Source organism: Onychostruthus taczanowskii, unplaced genomic scaffold (genome assembly GCF_017590055.1).
Source record: "Onychostruthus taczanowskii isolate IOZ18803 unplaced genomic scaffold, ASM1759005v1 scaffold1, whole genome shotgun sequence".
NCBI classification, from domain to species: domain Eukaryota; kingdom Metazoa; phylum Chordata; class Aves; order Passeriformes; family Passeridae; genus Onychostruthus; species Onychostruthus taczanowskii.
The window spans coordinates 3,574,187-3,598,494 of NW_024496525.1; the positions used below are offsets into that span (position 1 = coordinate 3,574,187).

At 39.1% G+C, this 24,308-nt stretch overlaps 1 protein-coding gene across 1 annotated transcript in view; it reads right to left on the reverse strand.

Annotated features, from left to right (window-relative positions):
- Window positions 1–929: 929 nt before the first annotated feature.
- INO80 (INO80 complex ATPase subunit) overlaps window positions 930–24,308 on the reverse strand; it is a 64,664-nt gene continuing 41,285 nt past the window's right edge. The window contains exons 26-36 of the mRNA XM_041395710.1: window positions 22,743–22,968; window positions 17,069–17,196; window positions 12,721–12,815; window positions 10,350–10,422; window positions 8,805–8,963; window positions 7,391–7,493; window positions 6,714–6,802; window positions 5,815–5,970; window positions 4,568–4,727; window positions 3,548–3,757; window positions 930–2,904 (exon numbers count right to left, since the gene is read on the reverse strand). Of these exons, the coding sequence (XP_041251644.1) occupies window positions 2,687–2,904; window positions 3,548–3,757; window positions 4,568–4,727; window positions 5,815–5,970; window positions 6,714–6,802; window positions 7,391–7,493; window positions 8,805–8,963; window positions 10,350–10,422; window positions 12,721–12,815; window positions 17,069–17,196; window positions 22,743–22,968 (1,617 nt within the window). The 3' untranslated portion in view covers window positions 930–2,686. The remainder of the gene's footprint in view (window positions 2,905–3,547; window positions 3,758–4,567; window positions 4,728–5,814; window positions 5,971–6,713; window positions 6,803–7,390; window positions 7,494–8,804; window positions 8,964–10,349; window positions 10,423–12,720; window positions 12,816–17,068; window positions 17,197–22,742; window positions 22,969–24,308) is intronic.

Here is a 24,308-nt window from a genome sequence, read left to right on the forward strand (position 1 = left end):
CAGCCATCACATGATCTCTCCCAGTTCCTTGATTACTATCACAGAATCTTTTCTCCTATGATGCATAATACCAAGAATGTTGAAATGTAATGTCTTACAGAAATTGAACTGAATATGATCTAGGAGTTAATTTGTTTTACAACTGTGTTAGATCTTACTGAACTTCTTGGACTGACACAAACTGTGAAAGCAGATGGGCTACCACTGCTTTTGCCACAACTTGTGATATCATTTGGTGTTTCTCTTGAAGATTAAATGATTTTAAATATTTTTAAATTTTTATTTATGTTACATTAAATATATTTATTTATCTTAGAAGTATATTATAAATACATTTATACTCTTAAATATTTTATATTTATCAGTGTTTTAAAAATCAATAATTTAATCTTCCAACAGTATAGCATGTGACAGTACATATTACATTTTTGCAAGATTGTCAAATTATAATTATTTTTTTCCTCTTCACTTTGGATTATAATCTAAGGCAACTGTCTTGCAGTTTGGAGATCGAGACTGTGCATAAAAAAGTCCTTTTAACTCCCACTGGAAAGAAAAAAATAAGAAAAAAAAAAAGAAATAACTATAAGAGAATAATGTCTCAACAGTCAACTGTATTGAATTCAACCACTGAAGTCCAGGTACTGTTTAATGTTATAGTTGCTTCTGTTTTCTTGTGACCTGCTGCACACTTACTCCAAAATAGATTATGAGCTAATCAGTGTATACAAACATGGGATAAGGGTACAGTTGTAACTGAAGAAGGTTACAAACATGATACTCGCCAGAGCACAGACACTCTAGAGCTTTACACTGAGCAGCGTTTGTCTCCAGAAGCACTTCCAGATGCACACCCCTCCATGCTCTCTTCCCTAATCCTCTCATTCATACAGCTACATGCATAAAAACCACAAAGACACTGATTTACATAAAATTATCTCACTCCATTTTATTTAAGATTTTCTCCTCCAGTTAGTAAAAGAAAGATGTATCTCTCTTTATACATATGTACAAGTTCAGTTACAAAAATAGACAGCACATTCAAAGAGAAAAAAAGGCTTGGCATTTGTCTGATTCCCTCTAAATATCATATATACATGTGAATAGAAGGGGAAGGGGGAAGTCTTCATGAGTTAATTAAACATCACCTCCCCCTCAATTATCCCCTGCAAATCTGTTCAAAAATCAATCTAACTAAGCTCAGTTCTGCTATTTTCAGGTGTGCAAATTAGAGGCAGAACCAACAGGAAGCACTCGCTCTACACTGTAGGACGCCAGGCAAAGGATTTGGGGTCAGAAAAAAATTATAATAATAAAAAAAGAAATCATCTTCCACTGTCACAGCCCAGACCTGCAACTCAACTTGCTTCTCTCAAGGGATGAAAGTGCCCCGGCAAAACAGCCTCTTAATTCAATGTGTGAGACAGAACAACTGTCCCACACCTAAATCTCAGTGCAATGCAGACAATGCTTACAGCAAAGCAAGGGGCTACGGGCAGGGTTTGTGCATCAAGAACGGGGAAGGAACAACCAGGGAACAAGAACACGGATGGGTGCTGGCAGCACTGCCTTCTATCAGCCTCATGGGACACGGCTACTGCCCACACTGCAGTGAACTCAACCACGCCAGTATGTGTGATGATCACAAAGATGAAGGGAAAACACACTGCAGGAACAGTCAATGGGATGGCTGGGATATGAGACAATTTTTTTCCCAGGATTTGGCTGGAAGGGGGAATGGCACAGTTCTCTCTCTCAGGATTGCTTTTCATTGCTCCTCTTGCAGCACTGCAGCTGCAGATCCATGCTCTGCTACGGCACGGTGAGAGGAGCAGCACAAACTCCTCCTCAACACTTCAGTTTTCCTCCTTCTCAAGATTTGTACAAATAGAGCACTATTTTGTTTCTAAGCTTTTAAGAGTTCTGCACACCTCAAAAATGATAGAAATCACTCTGAACATGGTGAGTGTTCGTGCTGATGAGAACTCTGAAATGCAAACCAATCGCTGGCCTGTGGTTTCTTCCACTGTGTGAAGCAGAGGCTGCGCTGCTGCTCCCACGAGGCCTGACAGCGCTCCCTGTATTCTGCTGCTCTGAACATCTTCCTGACAAATGGTGCTGAAAAAGAGTCTGCTCCCTGAAAACCACCTGAGACACCTTCCTTTGAATTTCAAGTCTTTAAAGAACCCAGAGATCCACACCAGAAGAACCCAAGAATTTTTTTGATCATACATCATCTTCAGCATTGTCCCCAGTTACTCCTCCTGCATGTTCACTAACCAGCTGCCAGGACAGAAATGTGTTGTGACTCTACAGGATTCTCCTGGGGGTTCAGATACTGATTTCATAGGACAAAATTAATGCTGGGCTCTACCTCAGGCTACAAGAGAGGAAGTGTACTGGTGTGACTCCAAGCACACACAGCTGCACGATATTGCATGGAGTAGCTGGATGCTTTTTTACCCCAGACTCCCTTCCCTCCTTCTTGCAGTGTCTGCAAAGATAGTTTTTTGGAATACACATAATCAAAGTGCTCACATCAACCACCCACTCCCATTGTGCTTTGATTTTCTTTCCACACATGTGCTGCACAGCAACAAGGCATTTGTTAGCACGCCTTCGACTGGCAGGGTGGTCTACTCTGAAAGCCAACACAGTTCAGACAAGCTTTGGGGGTTCAAAATTACTACCGACCACCTGAGGTGTGGGCACCTTTGCTTTGCTTCCGAATTGAAGTTTCTGATACGAGACTGCTGGTCAGGTTTAAACTTTTGGGGGTCCCACAAATACTGTTTCCTTTGCTCAAAGGGGAGCTCAAGGGAGAAGAGGCGTTTGAAGGTCCAAAATCTGCAAGTCCAGAAGGCCGAATGATTGCTGTTTGTAGAGGGCTACTTGCAGACATGCCTAGCAATGGAAAAGAGAATCAAATTCTACATGAGCATATTATTCCACTTGTGGTTCCTCAACAGCAGACAATGGATTAACAATCAGTCCTAAGACCACTCTGTATTCATGACTTAGGACAGTTTAATGAAGAGGGATGTCCTTAATATACAAAACATCTTACAGTTATACCCTGGGCTATCTTCAGCTGGTGTAAAGCTGCAGCTCAATCACCATCAGTTTAGCAGGTTTTGGAATGCAATACTGTAACTTCAACATGATGCAACGCAGGAAAACCACAGCCGTAGCCATGGCATAAACATTATCTGATCTGTCTGAATACCACATTAAAAAAACCCCAAACCAACAACAACAACAACAACAACAACAACAACAACAACAACAAAAAAAAGCCATGAGGAAAAATATTTGCTGTGAGATAATTCAAGGGCAGATGAAACTCAAGGTCATCTGAGGTAAATGTGGCTATCCTCTCACACCCTTACCATGCCACACTTTGTATTGCGTGGATCTCAGAATACAATGGACAAGCAGCACCACCAACACAACACTTAACCTATCTTCTGACAGCTGTAGGCAGCCATCAGGCCAGCTGATGTTGGCTGTGCTCTGGGCAGCCTGGTGCCTGCCCTGCCCCACGTACCTTTGGAGACGTTGTACCCGTAGGCTGCGTACGCCGCCGCAGAGGCCGCCGCCGCCCCCGCCTTGGCCCCGGCCATCGCCGCTGCGCTCCCCGCTATCGACTTCCGGCTCCTGCCTTTCCCAGTGCCACCTTTGGAGCCACCTTTGGGACGACCCCGGCTTCGACTTGACTGGCCTCTCACAGCGAGAGATGCGTCTTGCATGGAAACGCCTGAACAAGGAAAGGATGTTAAACCAGTGACCCGTGCAGTGTTTCGCATGCCTCACGAGTGAGCGTGGCATCAAAGCTGCCTACCAGGTACATGAATACTGCTCCTGTGTGGCACTTACAGGAACAGGCACACTGCTAGCAAGCAGTGGTCTCATGAAAAGAGATTATGTATACAGAACTTCACTCTTCAGCAACAGTATCTTAACTGCAACTACTTGTATTATTATGAATCCAACCTACAAAGAGGTGGAGTATTCCAAATTCTACTTCAGGATGATGCATTTTCTTGTTTGAAGATGGTGATGCAATTATCTTCCATCTGCTATCTCCAAAGAAACTTGTCAAGAACTATGATTCTACTTACTTCACTGTAAAAAACTACAGTAATTAAAACCACTTGACATCATTTAAAATTACATTGCACTTGAAAAAAATTGTTCCAACCACCCACTAAAGAACTAATTATTAATGCAATAGCAAATTCAAGGAAAAGCTAAGAGATTAATTGTTCTGTGGTTGTCTGTAATTTGGTAACAAGCTTAAGGGTAGGAGAGCCCTCAATAATATAGGAACAAAGGACACAAGGTTCTGAAGTAGCTAATGCAGAAAATAGGTAAGTGGTAAATTACAGACTATAAACATATTTCCTATCAAATCAGAAGTAACTTTGCAATGAAAAGGCAATTATTTTCCCCCCAAATCTTGTCAACCATTCATATATCCTGGGTGGAATACAGAAAACCTATTACTTACCTATGCAAAGTCATGGTTTAATAAATGTTTGTAATAAATCATGGCAAGACTACTTACCATTCACGGTGTCTGAAACTGAGCCAGTAATGGAAGCAGGAGAGTTTGTTGCCCTTGACTGAGGTGCTGAAGAAGCTGGATCATCCACAATCACAAGCATATCATTACTGCTCTCATCGGGAGGGATAGAGCCCATATGCAATTCACTGCTGATGGATATCTAAATGTGACAGAGAACAAAGCCATTAGCTCCTCAGGTTAGGAAAGGGTACAAAAATAGTAAGATCTTCAAAACCTATACAATCACAAGTAATTGGTACTTGTTCTTTCCCATTTTCTCTAGAATAGCAGCATGAGCATGACACATCATCTGCCTGATCACACCACACTTTATTTACAGGCTGAGCAGCAGTAAAGGCCTCCACCTGCTATTTAATTTCAATTCATGAAAATACATGTTAAGTTATGAAGCAGAAGACTAATGGGCTCAGTAGAGATTTAAGCAAACTGCTGTTCAACTGTGCATTTTCAACTGCAAAAGAGAAAATAGGATTCTTAATCCACTACTACTGCTAATAAAAATCTTGATCAATAAATGAACAGCACAATACAGAAATCTTAACTGACATGGCACAGAACAAAATACATTTGCTGCTAAAACCAATTTGCAACTCTTTACACAAAGATGAAGGAAAATAAGATGTATGCCACTGAGAATTTTTAATTTAAATTCCAGAGGAGAAGAACCACAATAATTCAGAACCTGATGCAAATGAGGAAGCAGAGACACAGATGAGACTAGTGAGGGGTACTTAACAAGACACTGAATGTCAAGGAGGTATTTGAGGGATACTGTATGGCTCACAAGCAGAGTGTTGTTGCTCTGGGAAATATTGGTATGGGAGAGGGCACATGGTTATAAATGTGAGCATGAGAAAGGCAGGGAAAAGGAACAAGAAAGCAGGAAGGAAGTTAAGTGGGACTCCAGGTAAGAGTGGAAAAATTCCATGGACTGGAAGGAAGGAAAGTCAGGGGATAAATTCACTGTAAGAAAAGGGAGTTAAGAGAGTGAAGGAAGAGGGGAATAATGGAATGCCAAATAACATGAGGAGCTGTAAGGCAGCTTATTAGCAGCTGTTGCATTTTCAATAAACTATTTTTATTTGCATGGTTCACCTTTAAGATGCATCACTTCCCCACACACTCAAAGCTCTCTACAAGACCTAAAGTACCAGATAGCAAGAATCCTACAAGATGCAGGGCCACAACTGAAACAGTATGTGGGTTAAAGCAGCAGTGAGTCTTACCTCACTGAAAGGACTGGGCATGGCAGAGTCTACACTAATGAAAGAGTCATCCCCATCAGCAGACAGATTGGAATTATCAGCTGAGGGAACAAATGGGATCACAAGGTTCGTGTTCTCTTTCTTTCTCTTCCCATCCAATTCATCTTCCTTCTTCTTCTGAAATAAATCAAGTAATACCAGGAATGAAAAAGCAATAAAACAGAAGAATGGGAACAAGCAACTCCAAATCTCAATATCTAGCACAGTATTTTAACTCAGGAATGCCACAGGAAGAATTTCCCAAAACAAGCCCTCTTTTGAGTTCAGAAGGCTTTTGTTTTTCTTCATAAAATAGCTGGAATGATGGAGTATTACTCCAACAAAATTACTTTGATTTCTAGTACCTTTTGGAGTGAGCTTGAAATTCTTTACCATTACATAAAATTCCAATTAATTAATGCAAAGGCTCCTTCTCTTACAAACGGAGAATTTTCATAAACTGGTTTTAGTGATGCTTTTTAAACAAACTAATCTTCTCCAGTTCGATGGAAGCCTCATAGCTGTATGGGATTTTCCTGTGTTTGGTGCCTCCTTTACATTCCCCTTTTGTCCTTGCAGAATAAAATCTTAATAAAGTCACCATTTAATGATCAGTTGATTGTCAGGTTTGTTTGGATAGGCAGTACTTCCCTATTTTTGAAGTTGTTAATAGCTAAAATATAGCTAACTATTCATTACTTATTTTTTGATATCCCTCTTCTGTGTAAGGAACTGCCACAGGCTGACTTTCAACAGCAAAAGCAAGAAGGTTTACTCATTCAGACTGCCTTGGCATAAAATGTTTCCACACTCCCTAACAGTGATCCTGAAGCTCTTCTGGATCTATTACTGTCACAGGCAACCTCTCTGTATCAAAGTACCTTCTCAGCATATTTTTCCCTTTTACGTTTACGTTCCTTCACACGATTTGTTTCTTCTTGCTGTCGCTTCTCTTCTTGACGCTGACGCACTGTTGGAAAAGAAATACAAAGCTGTCACCATTATACAAAGAAATACAAAGCTGTCACCAAGATATTTCCTATCCTTTTATGAACCTTACAAGAAGTTCTTATTCTAACAGAACTGGGAAGAAAAATCAGTTGTATTGAAACTAAAACACACTGAAAGCATTACTCTACTAAAACCATTTGTTTACAAGTCATTAAAAAGTCTTACAGGGAAATTCTTCTTTCAAGCAACATGAAAGACTATGCATCTAACTTCAAAAATATGATGAAATACGGCACTTTTACTAATACTTTTCTTGTCATGACCCCCATAGTTCTTGTCAAAGCTCTGTCATTCAGGAACAATGTAATGATCCTGAATGAGTGCCAGTAAAAACTTAATCACATCATCATGTCTCATTTTGCACAACTTCATTCAGCTCAGCAGTGATATCAAACTAGCTTGTACTAACAAGAGTTGGCAATACAAAAAGAGACAGGAAACAGAAGTTGTTATCAGCAATACATGTGTTTGTAGAGACAAAAACACAGATTTCATCAGGTAATGAACTGGAAAATGGGGGGACTGCTGAAACACTAATTTCACATACATTTCTTTTCTAGCTCCTCATCATCCAGCAGAAGGCTGACCACCTCTTTTGGCTTCAAGGTGTCAGGTTTGAAATTGCCACCTGAAATTACCATTCGTTGAATCTAGAAGGAAAAAGCCAAGTGAAGAAAAGATTAGTCAAAGCCACCATGAAACACTTCTCATTACCCATCACTAAAAGCCAGCTGCAAAAATCATTCAAGTACGTCTCTCTAAGTTAGACTTGATCCAATTTCTCTATCATACCAAACTTAGCAGCAAAATTTCAGGGTATAAAATACGAGAAGCAACTGAGATAGAAAGCAGAAAATTACCACCCCTCATGGCAAGTGACATTTTTTCTGGAGCAGTATGTAATAAACTACAAATTATAATAGTATTAATAAATATACTGCTGAACAAAACAAAACAAAAATACAGCAACAGCCCTCTCAAGTATTATTTACCCATTCAAATTTTCAAGTAATTGCACAGAGGATCATGAAGATCACATTATTAAAAGGCGAACATTTTTAGTCTCCTTGACTGAAAATTGTATCTCCATCCTGAGTCAATGTTGCAGTTTAAGCAATTCACTCAGCCTCTATTACTAAACTGTATTAAAAAACAAACCAAACAACTAAGAAGAGTTGCAACTTAACAGAAGAGAACAAGCATTAGCATAAGGCAATTTCAATGATTTGGATCACCAGCAGACTACACCTAATTTTCAGGCTGATTTCAGGTAATTTTAGTGCAGTATTTAAGGAAAAAAAAATGTTTCAACAAGGGAAGTGTGACTGCATTCAGTTGCTGCAACATCATGAGCAGCATCCAAGTAAGAAAAAAGCTAGAAAAAATTCCAAGTACAAGAAACATCTGAATGTTGCATATAGTGTACCTACTGCTACCAAAAAACTTGAATCTCCTTACTTATTTTCTTGCCAATAAATTATCATGAAGTTTAAAGTTCCTAGTACACTTACTGCTTGATGCTGCAGGACACTGAGCTTTTCTGGCAACCCTAACACCTCAAATAATTTCCACTTGATTACCTTCCAAATATCTTTGAAAAAAAAATCAGCTGTTGTGTAATATGAGAAGAATCAGTAACTCTGACACAGCAAAGACAGAAGCCCTAAGCCTTAAGGGACTCTTGTTTAAGGCTAACACAGCCTTAAACAAGGCTGAATAGTTTCACTGCAACATAAGAAATAGTTTTCATGAAGTCATACTGTAAATAATTAGCTTCTTTCCAGTTCATATGTCACTGAACTGCTGCTGTGTTAGAGACACATATTTGAACAAAGACACTTCCTTTTGCCTTCTCTTCTGTCTCCCTGCAGACGCTTTTTCTTTCTCTTTACTCATGCTGATACATGCTTTATGATACCATTCCTGTAACTTCTCGTTGCAGGCGAGTTCCTTGCTCCTACCTCGCTCTTCTCCTTTGCGCGCTGCAGGATGCGCTCCTCGATGGTGCCTTTACAAATCAAGCGGTACACGGTGACTTGTTTGGTCTGACCCAGCCTGTGCGCCCGGTCCATGGCTTGCTGGTCTACTGTTGGGTTCCAGTCACTGTCATAGAAAATTACCTGCAAGGCAACAGCAGAAGGGATTAAACAAAAACACGTGTTTAGAGTACCTGCTGACTAAACAAACAAGAGAAGTTCAATGATGTTTCACAGAATTACAGCCCCGCTGTAGGCTGTGTTAAACTAGCCCTGCCCAGTCCTGTGAAGTGTCTTCCATTGCATTTCAGGTGAATTCAAACTAACTGACACTATGAATGTTTCAGCATCCAAAGAATGTCTTTAATATCTTCTTAAACAGATCTGAAAAATTCCTAAGTTTGTTATCACATTAAATCACTGTCATACAATTAATTATAGACTACAGTCCACATCATGGACGCATTTTAGTGTTACTTACCATCAAATCAGAATTTCAGGAAGAAAGTAATACTCCCATTTTTATTCAAAACCTAGATAAAGTCTAATGTTTCTAGTACTTTGACTATAAAAAACTGAAATGCTACATTAAATTCATATTGCACTACTATTCTAATAGTACTTTATGCACAATAAGCATCAAAACCAAAAGCACTTAAGAAATTTTAGACAGCAAAGTAAAGTATTAAGAAAGTTACACAGAAAACCACTGAAAGTACTCATGCAAGGAATCTGCCTGAGCTTCCACGTGTTTATTTCTTCTTTTAAACCCTGAAAATCCTACAGATACTAGTTTTCTTCTGATTTCTTGTGACTGACAGCAAGATAGGATAGGATTTTTTTGATTCAGAGATCTTTGGGTTTGTGTGGCTGCAGACTTGAGGTCAAATCTGCAAGCACACCAGGTGCAGGTCAGAAGCACGAGAAGCTGTTAATGAAAAGATGAATGGTTCATCAGTATTCCTTCTCTAGTGATTAGTGGCAGCTGCTCCAGAGTGCAAATCCTTGCAATTCACCTAAATCAGTCTGTCTTTACACCTCAGGGGAAGAAATTTCTCCTTCCTGAGTAGCTGATCCTCAGCTACAAATGCCTTCCTACTTTTATAGGCATTGTTTTATTCTTCTGGGCACAGAAAAAAGGGTAACTGATAAATATTCCAATGGTTCCTTTGCAACTGAACCTTAGGAGCAAAGGGTCATTCATACAGTGAATGCTGTTTCATCTAAGTGTCATTTGCACCTGTAAACCCCTTCAGCAATCCAACTCCTTTCTAGACTCTGGTACTGAAGTATGTGTGGAGCGGGAAGAAATTTCAAACTGTAACCAAAAACTGTGTACCAAAATGTCCAATATTCTACAACTTTATCATCAAGATAATATTACATTGCGAATACCAAAGAAAACACTATATGCAATTTCACAATGTGAATGGCAGTACTAAAAATATTGATCAGTATGGGCAAGAGAGTGCCAACTTTCACACAGAATGACTGATTTTCCAACATAAATTGTTACCAAATTTCACCTACCGTATCTGCAGCTGTAAGGTTAATGCCCAAGCCTCCAGCTCTTGTACTTAAGAGGAACACAAATATATCATTCCTGTAGAGGCAAGAGATGAAACCCCCTTATTTTGTGCACGAGCAAGGAATAACTACTGAAGCAAATTTTTGACCCACATGAAGCAATCATGGCTATTTCTATTACTTGAACAGTTCAGAACGCTTTGTGCCGTTCATTCACGGTCAAGGAAAAGAAACATGTGAAAGAGTGAAAGAAAGTAATCTACAAATAAGGACTGTCTAAACACGTAAACATTCAATTTGCAATAGCAGTTTATTAATCTGTATCAAAACAAAAAAGGGCTTGCTTGTCTTGCCCAGACTGGAAATTAAGATTTCATACACACAAAGAACAATCTATTGTTTCACAGAACTGACCCAATGTTAAAGAAATCTTACCTTAATGATGCTCAACTGATAAAAAAAAAAGAAAAGTAAAGGCAAAACTGTGTAGATGCAAGTTTTGTTCTAAGTTTGGTGCTTTGAACAGAACAAAGGAGACAAGCCTATATGTAGCATGACCAAGTAGTGATAACAGGAAAACTCAAAAAATCAAAGTTTCTGCTAAGGTTGTGAACTGCACTAGTGTCTCTGCAGGGTCACCAGTATTTATAAGTGTTCCACACCTTATAGATCTGTGAATAGGCTGACACAAACAAATCAGACAGTACGCTAGTAGGGATTCCAAAGACATTGACACATTTGTCCTTCTCTGCTTAAGGGAAGACAGTCTGGAACACCACATCCTTTTGGTACTACACTGTCTGAACAACTCGGCAAATGTAAAACCAGTGAAGTACCAGAAACTCTAGAGGAATGAACTGGAAGGAACTAAAACCAAGCCGTCAATCTTCAGACTTCATCTTGCAGGTAAAAAAGCCAAAGGGGTCAACAGGTGCCTGTCTGCACTGAAGGTAATCTCTGGCCAGGTAATCTGTTCTCTTGTAACAATAGTGGGATGTGTGTGTAGACAGTCACCTGAACATGCAGCTGTGATATGCTTCTGGATATGCCACATGGGAAGCAAAGTGGACTGAGCCACAGACTACGTGAACAAATTATCATGCCATAGCTATGTATTTCCAGCACCTTGCAAGGATATCCTGCAGAACAGTTTAGTCTCAGTCAAGCTTTTTTTCCTCGAAATATTTCTCATAAGTAAATCATGTATAAGAGGAACTCAACTAACATCTTAATAGGAATTCTTGTTTAGACTGGCTGACGTACATTTCAAAGGGATTTCCTGCTGAAATTGTTATTTTTCTTCAGCTGTTTTATTCGCTAATAAAACCAAATTCTGTTCATTAATAAAATCTTTTTTTTTTTCACTTCTTTTGGTTAAAAGACTTTACAGGAAGAAGCCTCAGGAGTCCAGGAGGACATCATAACCTGCAAGGAACTTGTTTCTGACACGTGGAAACAGGCAGAAAGAAAGGTACTACATGGTCCTCTCACTTACTTCTGCACATGTTCAAATTCACTAGAAGACTCATCATTGCAGCACAGTACTTCAGCCTCGTGAACCAGTGACCTGAAAGGCCTTGACTCCTATCCTCAGCAACAATACTTTGGGACCACTAACATAAGGAATTTTCCCAAGTCTAGAATGTTGCTTTCACCCTGCAATAAATAACTGTCTATGAACCTAACTCCACTGAAATAGGAAAGTGACCTTCTTACAAGCTCACGTCAACATACAGGAAGGATAACCTTACTGTGAACTACTGTACCAAAATGACATCGTATCAAGCTGTATCTCATGATAAAAAGGAAACTTAATAACTATAAACTCAATCATTGTAAGTAATGCGCTCTGATTCTCTTATTAAAATTGTCAGGATCCATTTTGGTTTACTAAATGAGAAGAGTTACCCTACCTTTCTAGCTAATAAAATCCGCATTTTATCTCTTGTATACTCGTTTAAGGTTTCTTAGTAAAATATGGTTAAATAGTTTGTTTTGCAGAAAACTAGGTCACTTTCAATACTCGAGCATATGCAAGATTTTCAATCTCATCTTTACAGTGTCAACTGTCAAAGCATTTAATAACCATTGGACATTTGCTGCTTTTCTATTGGTTTCTTTCTAAGCAACAGCCCATTTGAATTGGCAAGAAGTACAAGAGGTGGCTACACTAAAACTGCTTCCAGTACTCTTTCACAGATTCATATCACCACTGACTACTGGTCAGCAAACCACCAAGAAACTGTTTCAGATAAATGAGCTCAATTTGATACAAAGAAAGATAAGTACAAACTTAATTTATTTTCATTACATTTTACACCAATTTCCTAGGTACATGCATTTTAGCATGAACACACCTTGCAAACTACATTACCTGTTCTGAAAATCTGCCACCATGTCCCTTCGCTCAGAAATCTTTGAAGAGCCATCCAATCTCATGTAGGTATGTTTCCTATAAACCATGTATTCCTGCAAAGAACATGCACCAGAAAAATACAGTTGTTCTTTAAACTGTTCAGTCTTGATTCTTGCAGAACCCCCCACCACACACAACAAAAACAGGATTGCTAGTTACAACAAGGTTCCATAAACATCATCAACAAATGTTCTGTAAGCAATACTTGATAATAATACAATCCAGAAATTAAAGCTACTCCATCATATGTCAGCTTCTTCATTTCATGTAAGAGATAAATGACAATGTCAATTCAGAGTTGGGGATACATTTGCTGTGCAGCAGACCTGGTACGTGCCTTTTCCTATAAATAAACAGCTAAACAAAAATGACTAAAATGGGAAGTTTGTTTTCACAGAGTCTAAATTTTCACTAAATCCCAAGTTTTTACTCCGCAAGCAAACCTTTCCAAACAAACCAATTGCACCTGCTCCCTGTCGACTGTATACCATTTGACGGGTGGTTTTAAAAACCTGGTGTTGTATAATGTCTGTCCAGCCTTTATCTCAGCAGCGAAGAGCCTGTCAATCTCTTGAACAGGAAAGCAGTGAACATTTACTCTGGTGTGTCAGCCCACAGCTCCTGCCAAGCAGCAGAACTGAAACCATTGCCTGAGACACAAATCAAATGGCATCAGCTAGGAATGCTGTAAGCAAAGGCTTTTTCCACTGAGACACATTTTTCATGCTCTAAGGTTCTCAGCATTTCTTGATACCTGTGCAACTATCCACAAAATGTGAATTACATACAAAGCTCAAATAACCACGGAGTTTCTCTGGAAAGACATCCTCGGGGGTGCTTAGACAATGGATCCTTGCTTGGCTGACAAGATGCAACACCTACTGGTTACACGAGTCAGGTTTAGCCATACTGGTGCATGAGCCTTTTTGAGATGCCATGAGTGCAAATGAAGACAGAAAGGAACAGATATCTTGCTTTATCAGCAAGAACTATGAGATTCATCTTGCTCCAAGCCACAGTGCTCAGCAGACACAGAACTGATGTGCTGTGAGAAGACATGGCAGTGCTTGCACTCTAATGAACTTTCTGACAGTACTATGCCCAGTTCTCCTTTTCACCTGTCCTTCAGGGCTCCTGATTCCTTTGTGCTCTGCAGAAATAGTGAAAGAGCTGCCATATTATAAGGAAACTGAGAAAAAGACTGATGCAGAGGAAGCAAGCTTCAACATGAGGCAGATGAAAGAGAAAATTAGGTAAATAAAACAGTGTGGAAACAGCCAAATCCAGACTTGGACTACTTCCATGAAAGAGAGCTCACAGCTCTCTTTCTCTGTAGGATTTCTGGAGTACAACAAAAGAAGTTCAAAGCAGAGAACAGCTACTTCATCACACAGACAAACAAATCCTAATTAACTATTAATTTATTCCATTTCTATGACAGGTTTCTGTCACAAACTAAAACCAGAGAGATAGAGTTGTCAGGCACTATGCCACCTTTTCTCCAGATTTGATAAATTCTTTTACTATTGTCACAAGAACCTTTTCCTTTCATTTCTTTGTTACTGTCTTTATCTGCCTTTATGATGATTCAATCTTTTGATCCTGACTTAGTCTTCCCTCACCTGTTAACCATCTTTTCATTATCTGTCTTCTAAACAAATTTTAGCACAAACAGAAAACATTTCCACCAGGTGCATTTATCCTTATTCCATACTTCAGACATTTTCACAAAGGACAAAGTGCAAAGAACAAGTTATTCTACACCTGCACTACCGGCATTTATTCCTCCACATCTGCAAACTAGCTTTGTACATCAGCCCTTAGCTGATCATCTAACAGGTATTGGTACGTCTTCATCCACCTTCCTCTGATCAAGTTGGATACCTCACAGTAGTGTAACAGTGCTCACATGAAGTATCCTTTTGCTGTGAACTGGTTTTGTGCAGTACTTTCCCAAATATTAACAGTACACCCTTTCAATTCAGAAAAAAAGTTAAAAAAAAAAAAAATCCACATTGCAATTCAGACTACACTTCTCAGCACTTTAGTGTTCTGATCACTCATAGAAATGGCATGCTTTTAGCTAAAGAGAGAACCCTGATATACTGGTCTCTACTCTTAACTGTGGAAGACACTTGATGACTGCTCATTTTGCTACTTCCCCACAAGGAATGATGGAGCGGGGGGTGGGGGAAACCTCACAGGGAGGCTTCAGTCTCATATAGAGATCCTTGTATTAGACCTGCTTGAAAAATCTACCTGCCACTCTTGCTTAGTGTAAAGGGTCACCAAGTCACCAGAAGCATCAGTCTAGGACAAACAATGAAACCCTTGCAACTGAGCACCTACACAGGAAACAAACACACAATGACCTGAGTATGGCAAGAATGCAGTGCTGCTAAAGCCAGTGCTCTTCTGGGCTTCCACAATGATACTTTCTCAGGAAAATGTTTTCCCTTCACTAATAGAGTCTAAATAGAGTACTCTTCTGTTTTCACACAACTCATTAACTTTTGGTAGAGTATAACCAAGACATTTTACTTCATGCAGAACATAATTCGACCCCTTCATCTCATGAATACAATCTGATGCCCAATGAAACCATGGACAATTACTTCTACAGAAGAGAGCAATCACATGGAGAAAAAACAAACAAAATCTTAAAAATATGAAATACACATCTGCATGGAAAAACAATACTGAAATTATGATTTATCCTCTCCTGTTGAAAGAAAGTAATTTTCCCCTTTGTATTTATATCTGCCATTTTATAATGGCTGAACTATGCAGCAGCTCTTCAGTTGAAGTTACATAAAACAAACATCATTTTATAACTTTGTAAACAATGTGCTTTGTGCTCTCTGCCCTGCATAGATTAGGTTAGTGCAATATAGTCCAAATACTGTTAAAAAAGACATCCTGTGTTTTTTCATATTCAACTAGGCAGATATATTTTGACAGATCAGGAAAAAACCAGATATCTACAGATACACTTTTGCAAGGATCTTCTTATTAATGGAGTCCCTATTTGATTTTCAGCTTGCTTAACTTCAGCTTCTGTTACTTCGGTGGGGAGAAAGAAAAACAGAGGACTTAGTAGGTGGCTTATTTGGATAATAAAACACAACTGAAGTTGAACATTCAAGAGATGGAATAGCAAAATGGTATGCCTTTCAAATTGAATGCTAAGAGAAAAGACAGAAGCACTAAACACAGCTTTATGAGCTTCATGGTGTAATGCAGAGTATCAACAAACCTACGCCATGTCCAATGTTTGCCAAAAAAAGAGGCATACAAAGCAATGCTAGGCAAAGTGCCAAAATACAGAATTGCAACCATGCAAGTTCTGTTTTTCCTCACAGCAGCAAAAACAAAATTCAGCTTGTGATTTGTTATTGAACTATTAACTGCTGACCTTAAAATACTCTCCTGTTCATACAGAACTCATGACTTAGGCAGCTATTGATTCAGGCTTCTCACTTTTTCTCTTCAGTTTATTGTGGAGAAGACAGTATCCTAGCTCTTTGATGGCACAGCTGCTCATCAAATAAAGATTTTTTTTCTTCAGAGGCACAATGTCTGTTTTTAAATTATAAGTTATATGACTTCATTCCTTACTTCTTTCCTATCCTGTATGCCAGAGAACCTTCTAATGTTTATGAAACTTCTGCAGAGGAATCAGATATTAGAGGGAAATGGTAATAGTCTGTGAAATTACAAGCAACATAAACACTGTAAAATTTACTACTGTTCTCCCTCTTCCTTCCAGTAAAAAGGCATGCAGGCATCAAATGAAAAAAGAAGGAAGCAGTTCAAAGCAGGAAAAGAGGATAATTAAGCCATGCAACCCCTTGCCACAGGGCAGTGCAAATACCAACACCTAACAAGGTGTCAAGATGCAAATGAACAACTTCATGGAAGAAGAATCCATGTTGGACAACTGAGTATATGGGAGGCTTGGTTTAGGAACCCCTTGAACTGCAAACTGCTGGAGACTGAGTGAGTAATGGTGAAGTATCAGTATTCTTGTACTTATTTTCTGCATAACATCTGCTGTTATACACTGGTATCAGCAGAACATTAGGTTGGACCTTAGGTCTAACTTTGTATGGCAGTTTTTATATTCTCATATTAATGCATTAACCTCTGGGTATCCTCTGGTATAGTAATTTTATTTAAGTTTGCTGCATCCAAATTATTGTACTTTCTCCAAAACAGTGTTGCTAAACCTCCATCTTCATAACTTGTCTTCTGTCAGCTATAGCTCTCCTACCTCCAATAAGTCTGTCAGCTATAGCTCTCCTACCTCCAATAAGTCAATCATCCGTGTCATCTGGGAGTAAATGAGAACTCTGTGTCCTTGAGATTTCAGCCGTGTCAATAGAAGATCAAGAGCATGAAGTTTTCCACTGTCAGTGATCAGACTCTCTTTATCTAAAAAGAAATAGAAGAAAAGCAGGTAATTAATAAAGCAAGCCCAGATACATGCAACAAGTTATCTTCTAAGTGCTGCTAGCACTTCACTACATTATAATCTCTGAAGTAAGGAGGTGTGATGGAAGAAACTGCAACATCCCTTCTGGCTGATACTTTAATCACAGTGGTAACAATAATTTTTGTTTGCTGGGATGGGAGCACACCTATATGCTCCACGTGGCAAAATCGCATTACAGACTGGTCTTAAGTATGGGCTCAATCCTTTTTTTGGAGAGCCATATCCCTCATCTAAGGTTTATTCTGCCCAGATCAACAAGCACTAAATATCTTGACACTTGAAGAAGTATTTTCCACTACACACATGAAAATGCTGTTCTTTGCACATTGCTGCTACCTTCTGCTGAGCTTTAGACTTATCCTCCACAAATCAAACCCCTCACCTTCCCAGAAAAGAAGAACAGTTGTCTAGGTCACTGTAAAACAACAATCCCCTCACAGCACTGCCTTGAGTTCTTCCCTGCCCTCTCCTTTTTTTCTTCTTTTGTTTTGTTTAAGAAATGTGTCCAGATGGCAATCTTTTCAGTCACTTCAGATTTTATACTTCATGTCCTGTGTATTTCAGCACTGCTCATGAAGTATTTTCCAGGAAGGAGATCTTCCTGTTTGTACATTCTGTACATAAACTTCAGTAAACAATACATTACTGTTGAAAGAGGATGAAGAGAAATTTTCTTCCAAAAAATTATCTGTTGGAAAGGCCATTGATGATTCTCTATTCTTCTGGATGTCTGAACTTAGGTTTACAGCCAAAACGGAAAGCTGACAACTGCAGATGGTGCAGGCTAGTACAGAACCCAAGGATTTTCAGCATGTCTAGCAGGTAATGTTCTCTAATGTCTAGCAGGTAACACTTTTGCACACTTCCTGCTTCATAGAATTAATTAACTCATGGGCTGAAGAAAATTCAGCTTTCTGTAAGGCAGTTAACTATCTTGCCCAATATCCCAATTAAAAAAAAAAAGTTATATACAAAACTAATTCTTTCATTTGACCATCATGTATTTTAATATAACACCATTGATGATTCTCTATTCTTCTGGATGTCTGAACTTAGGTTTACAGCCAAAACGGAAAGCTGACAACTGCAGATGGTGCAGGCTAGTACAGAACCCAAGGATTTTCAGCATGTCTAGCAGGTAATGTTCTCTAATGTCTAGCAGGTAACACTTTTGCACACTTCCTGCTTCATAGAATTAATTAACTCATGGGCTGAAGAAAATTCAGCTTTCTGTAAGGCAGTTAACTATCTTGCCCAATATCCCAATTGAAAAAAAAAAAGTTATATACAAAATTAATTCTTTCATCTGACCATCATGTATTTTAATACAACCAAAAGCAGGTTCATACTAGCAGAAGAGAGGAGCACAGATCACACAACAGCACTCCTAAAAATGTCTTACAAGCACAGCAGGCAACACAGTCCACCAAAGTGATGTGGTAGGTGTGCAGTGATGTGGCAGAGTAGTAAGCAATTCCTGCAAGCACAGCTATGGGCTTCCTGGAAAAAGCAGGAATGCAGTTGCTCTCTTTCAAAAGTATCTTTAGTTGCAATATAAACAATGGACTTGATGCTGGAATCTACATCAGAACATCAGAAAATGCAACCAATCATCTCCTTTCTGAAATTCAAAACATTGCGAGTTTCCATATGGTTTAAAATAATTAGCTATTCCACTTGCTCTATAAAACAATGCTGTGAATGCTCTCTGCTATGGTAATTTTACAACCATGCACCTGCAATTCACTAGTTGAAAACCCAAGACAAGATAGGTCTGCTCTTTCTTGCTTGTCTGCCAATCTAGATAGTGACTGCATTTCCTCCTTTTGGCAGTGATGATCTTGCTCTGCCCGGGGCAAGTACCACACCATTGCTTAAATTGTTGGCGACTACCTTAGGGAATCCATTAACTGGGGAGCCGAGTCAAGGAAATACTGTAAGCAAAACTCAAGCCCACACATCAGGCTAGCATTTGTTCAAGTGCAACATAATGTATAATGATGCACTCATCTCTAGAACAGCATTCAGTCTCAATTACATATAAATCATTAATAGCCTCATGCATTCTTCTAAGGAAAACCAAATTTTCAATGTAGGCAATTAAGCAAAATGGAAATGAATTACAGCTACTTGGTTTTAAAATACACTTATGGAAGCCAAAGCCTTCATTCAACAGCAGTATTTACTCTTTATACAAAATTATTTCCTTTAATCATAAATACAGCCATGACATTCTGCTTTCATTCTAATTGGTCAGCTTGCTATTTCAGAACAAATTATACTGAGTGAAGCTACATGAAATGTCTAGATATATAATCTAGATATAGTCACAGACTAACATGATTATTAACCAAAAGCTATCTAACTGGAAGAAAACTCAGAGAATCAACAGGGTCTGTTCAAAGGCGAGTGTTGACAGGATCAGATTAACATACTAGCAAGTTTCCAAAAGCAAAATGCTACTGTTTTTCTCACAAAGGCACCAATAGGTAGAATTAAGCTTTGCTAACTGGAAATGATGCGTGTCCTCTGCTGCTGGCTCCTGAGGTCTCCATTGTGTAAGCTGCTATTTTTAAATCGCAATGAAATGCAAATTACAAGTAAAGAATTTATTTGCAGATGATTTGAAAAGTTAGCAACTTGTTAACAGTTCATAAGTCATCCAATAGCTCAGCAGCAGAGCAGACTGCACTGGTGAGAAAGTTTTTGAGGTTTTTTTAGGAGAGCAAAACAGTACTACCAAAAAAGAGATTTATCATCTCTGGGAGAGAAAATCGTTTGTCCTTAACCTGGCACCTTTAAGCATGCTATCCTGATGCCATTGTGGCTTCCAAGATCAAGTATTTTTCCATGGTGAAAGCCTGCCACCTAGTGCTTCAAACAACAAATTCTGGAAAATGGTAACAGAAAATGTGCTTTACTCATGCTATCTTTAGAAAATACCAGAATTATTCAAAAGAGGAAAAAAACCCTCTGTCTTACACCTCTAGTTTATTTCACTTCTGTTTCTAATTTTCTCTTACCTAGGAGAAGAAAAAAAATATTCATTTTTTAAAGGGGACTTCCAAAATCTGCAGTTCTACCTGTTTTTGCATTTCATGAGCAGCAACAACTTCAAATGACAAATTCTATGGATTTTTTGTTGTTGTTTAAAAGGAACTTTTAAAACTTTAAGTCAAAACTTAAAGCTAAAACTTTAAGTTTGAAACTTTAAGATAGAGGTCCTGTACTGCAGCATCAAAGAGCTCTTCCTAGGACACAATTTTTTGGGTTCTTCAGCACTGTATGAAATAAACAAGAACAAGGAACCAGACCAAATGGCTGTCAGTCTGAAAAAAAAAAACAAACCCAACTGCCTCCAGCCACGCTAGGATGTGGACATAAATTATCTACAAGGGGATACAGTGGGCCTGGGAAGAATAGTTACAAATGATTATGACTCAGAATAACCTTTGTCAGGAGCTCTGGCTGATGACTGTAGCTGGGCTCAGCGCTCTCTGGAGAATGAGAAAAAGTGCCTCTGGACATGCAAAAAGCAGAGGAAAGAGAGATAAAGCCTGGGTTCCAGTTGACACCCCTGGTTCCCCTCCTGACGGCACAATGGGGTCAGTGAGGAGCTAGCTGGCTCTCACAGTAAACAGCCAGTGAGGCCGGTGCTTTTTATCGATACTAAAAGGACTCAGACACTTCCTGCCATTTAATCCAGGACCATTTTTCTTTCAAAGAACAGGAAAAACCTCAAGAGATTCCCACAGTGATCACAGCTGAGCCTGCTGCCAGGGTACTGGGAACGCCGAGTCTGGGAGAGGATAGATCAGGGTTTAGGAGAGAGAGATGTCCCCCTTTTCTTCTTGTCACCTACTTGCCACAGACCTTCACAGCAACCCTTCCATTTGACATGTGCTAGACTTTAGCCTTGCAAATGGCTCCTTCAGCACACCACTCACTTTCTGTACGGCACTGTGCCTGTTTCTGCACCTATGAACACAGCTGTCCTGTTGTGGTGTGCGTCCTCTCCTCTTAGAGTAAGTTTAGGTTTCAATACTACTTCCCACTTAATTGTTTTTACCCCACTTCTAGGTCCAGCTGTTCCTAAATTAAGCCAGCTTAACATAACACACTCATCCCAACCTCCTTCTCAACCAAATTCTGCTGTGCTTTGACAACAATTTGCCCAACCTTGCCCCTATTCTTTCACCTCTGAAAGCCTCTTGCACCCTACCTTTATTCCTCTAAAATGCTTTGCTGATAACAAAGTCCCCAGCTTAAAATGGAAGTCTTTCAAGAGAATGAAGCCCTGTCTCTCTTCTGCATTGACTACATTTCTGCATTTCTCTATCCATGTCCTCTGTCTTAACTCTTCAATACTTGCCACTTTTCTGCTACAGAGATTAATTTTCTTTTTCCAAATAACCAGCAAACAATTAAGAGAATTGCTGAAGAAATTATAAAATCATCAACTATGACTGAGTATTAATCCAGTGCAAGCTCATGAAAAATGATTTCTCCATTTCTTAGGTACAAACATGCATGTGCTTCAAATGACTCCAAACACTTAAGAAGGTACCTTCTTAAACCAGACTGTAGCAAGCAAAAGGCCACTTTCCTTCTACTGTACTAACTTCCCCTGCCAAACATCCTTGACCCAAAAGGGTCTGGGAATAACTTTGCATCTGGCAGTGTAAGCTGTTTTCCTCTTGGCTATCTGTCAGATCTCTAGTACTTTCTGCAGAATTCTGCTTGCTGCTCAGGACCATCTTCTGACAGCTAGAGCATGTCTGGCCCATGAAAGTCACTGCAGTACTGGCAATCAAACCCTATGAGATCTTGGATTACTTTAGTCTAATTCTAAGAAAAAACAGTACATTTATTTTACTGGTACACTGGTACCTTTTTCCCACTTTACAAGGAAATATGAGTAAGTCTGTATTTCAACTGAAATTCAGTAAATCCCTCATGCCTTATTTTCCTGACTAATTTCCTCTGAACTTGGTCCTCAAACCTATCCTTCTCATGGTAGACTGCTACAAGTAATTTTAACCTTTTCACCAGGTAGACCAATAAAAGATCTTTTAGGCCAATATGAAGTTCTCCCAACACCTTAGGAGGCAAGGTATGTCTCTAACTTTTCATGCAATCTTCCTATCTCCAACCTCAAAACAGTACTTGGTTGTGAGAGCAGACTGTGCTGTAGTAAGCAAGTCTACCTCCTTACAGTCATTTGGAGGACTGACATGCAAAGAGAGGTTTGTAAGCATTAGAAAAAACTGTATTAGATGTTTTCGGTATCCATCCAAGATTTACTTCACACAGAGGTTGCAAAATCATGGTACATTTTAAGATATCAGGTTAACTTTCACTCAGAAAAAAAACCAAACAACCATCCCCAATCCTTCAAAAAGCCCACAGCCAAGCATAAATTACCACCAAATAACAGATGTCCTTATTTATCTCACCTCCACTGAACTACAACCTCCAAACTTACCTGGTATCCTGATAAAAGACCAGCCGTTCTGAGGCCTGATCCCTAAGAGCCCTCCTGGATGCTCTGGGAAGAACTGGGAGCACTGCTTCAGCCAGTCAGCTGCTAGCTCAGGGGATCCATGGAGTACACACTGCTTTGCTTCAAGACTTCCTCCTTCCCTTAGTGCCCTGCGCTCGTATTCTGCACTTCGGTCATTGCAGTAGAACTCCAGTGGCACAGCTGTTACCTACAAGTAAAATAATGATAATCAATATTCTTGGTCACATTTCTCCCTCTCCCCAAATCCCCAGTTCAAGTACCGTACCACGGGATTAAATTTTAGAAGCCAAGTCATTATGAAATGTAGAAACAGAAAACAATCTTTGGTTGGGTTTAAACCAAGCAAAGATGCAACATCTCTCCACACCACAAAAAGCACCATTTGAACAACCAGGCACAGAAAATCTGCCTTTTGATAAAGTATGCCTTCTTCCAACTGCTACACAACTGACAGCAAAACTGTAAGAGTAATATCCTTGCTCTACCTCTCTTTTGCCAAGATTTATTTCTTTTTAGTTCCACCCTTCACAATCAAGTATTTATTTCATTAGCAGAAATTACACATACTGTCCTTAACAGAAATTCATGTGAGAATTCAAAATTAGGGTGATTCATAAATTAGAAATAGGGGGAAAAGGAACAGCGTATTTCTTGGGCTTTACAGTTGCTTTGAATGAAGTGGCCACAGAAACAGTGCTCTTTTTCTTGTGGCATTCTGTGAATCCTATGCCCTATTACCTGTTTCAGTATATACAACCCAGCTGGACAGACCAGTGTTGCAAACACGGGAAGTGTGATTTCATGCCATGTGAGCTGCTCTGGAACAGCTCCATCAGTTTAACTCTCCCTTTTCTGCCCCATCCACCCCAAATCTGTACAGAGTGGAAGGTGCACATGAGCCAAAGAGCTGAATGCCAATGACTGCAAGGTGCTCAAGAAAAATTCTGTTCCAGCAGACACGGCTGAATCTTGTAAAATCTGCAGCTTTCTTATATCTCTCCCTTACCACAACAGGACAACAACCAAAAGTGAAATTGAGCCATGGTACACAGCAGGACAGACTGCTCGGCTGGATTTAGCTTCAGATACTTCACCAGGAGTTAAATACAATGATCCAAAGTAAACACAATTACAACACTTTAGAGCAAATATAAATGCAAAACAATTCACTGTCCAGCACAAGATTAAAAAAAAAAAAACAAAAACAAAAACAAAACCCAACAGATTACTAACTTCTTTCTACATTTTTTGAACATAAGTCTGTTTTGGGAAAACATTCTGGAGTGTTTACAAAAAACATTTATAACCAAGTTTACAAAAGAAAGCTAGTAGAAGCTTTTACATACTAGCTAAAGACTTAATAATGTGTTATAAAATCACATAGAAATGAAAACAAATTTTTCTATTAAGACAACCTTACAATACAGGCTAGTAACAGAGAGATTTGAAATGCCATGACAATTTCTTCATCAGTGTAAGAAGCAAATGTATCATTACTTTAGAAGTCACTGTTGCTTTTATTTCAGA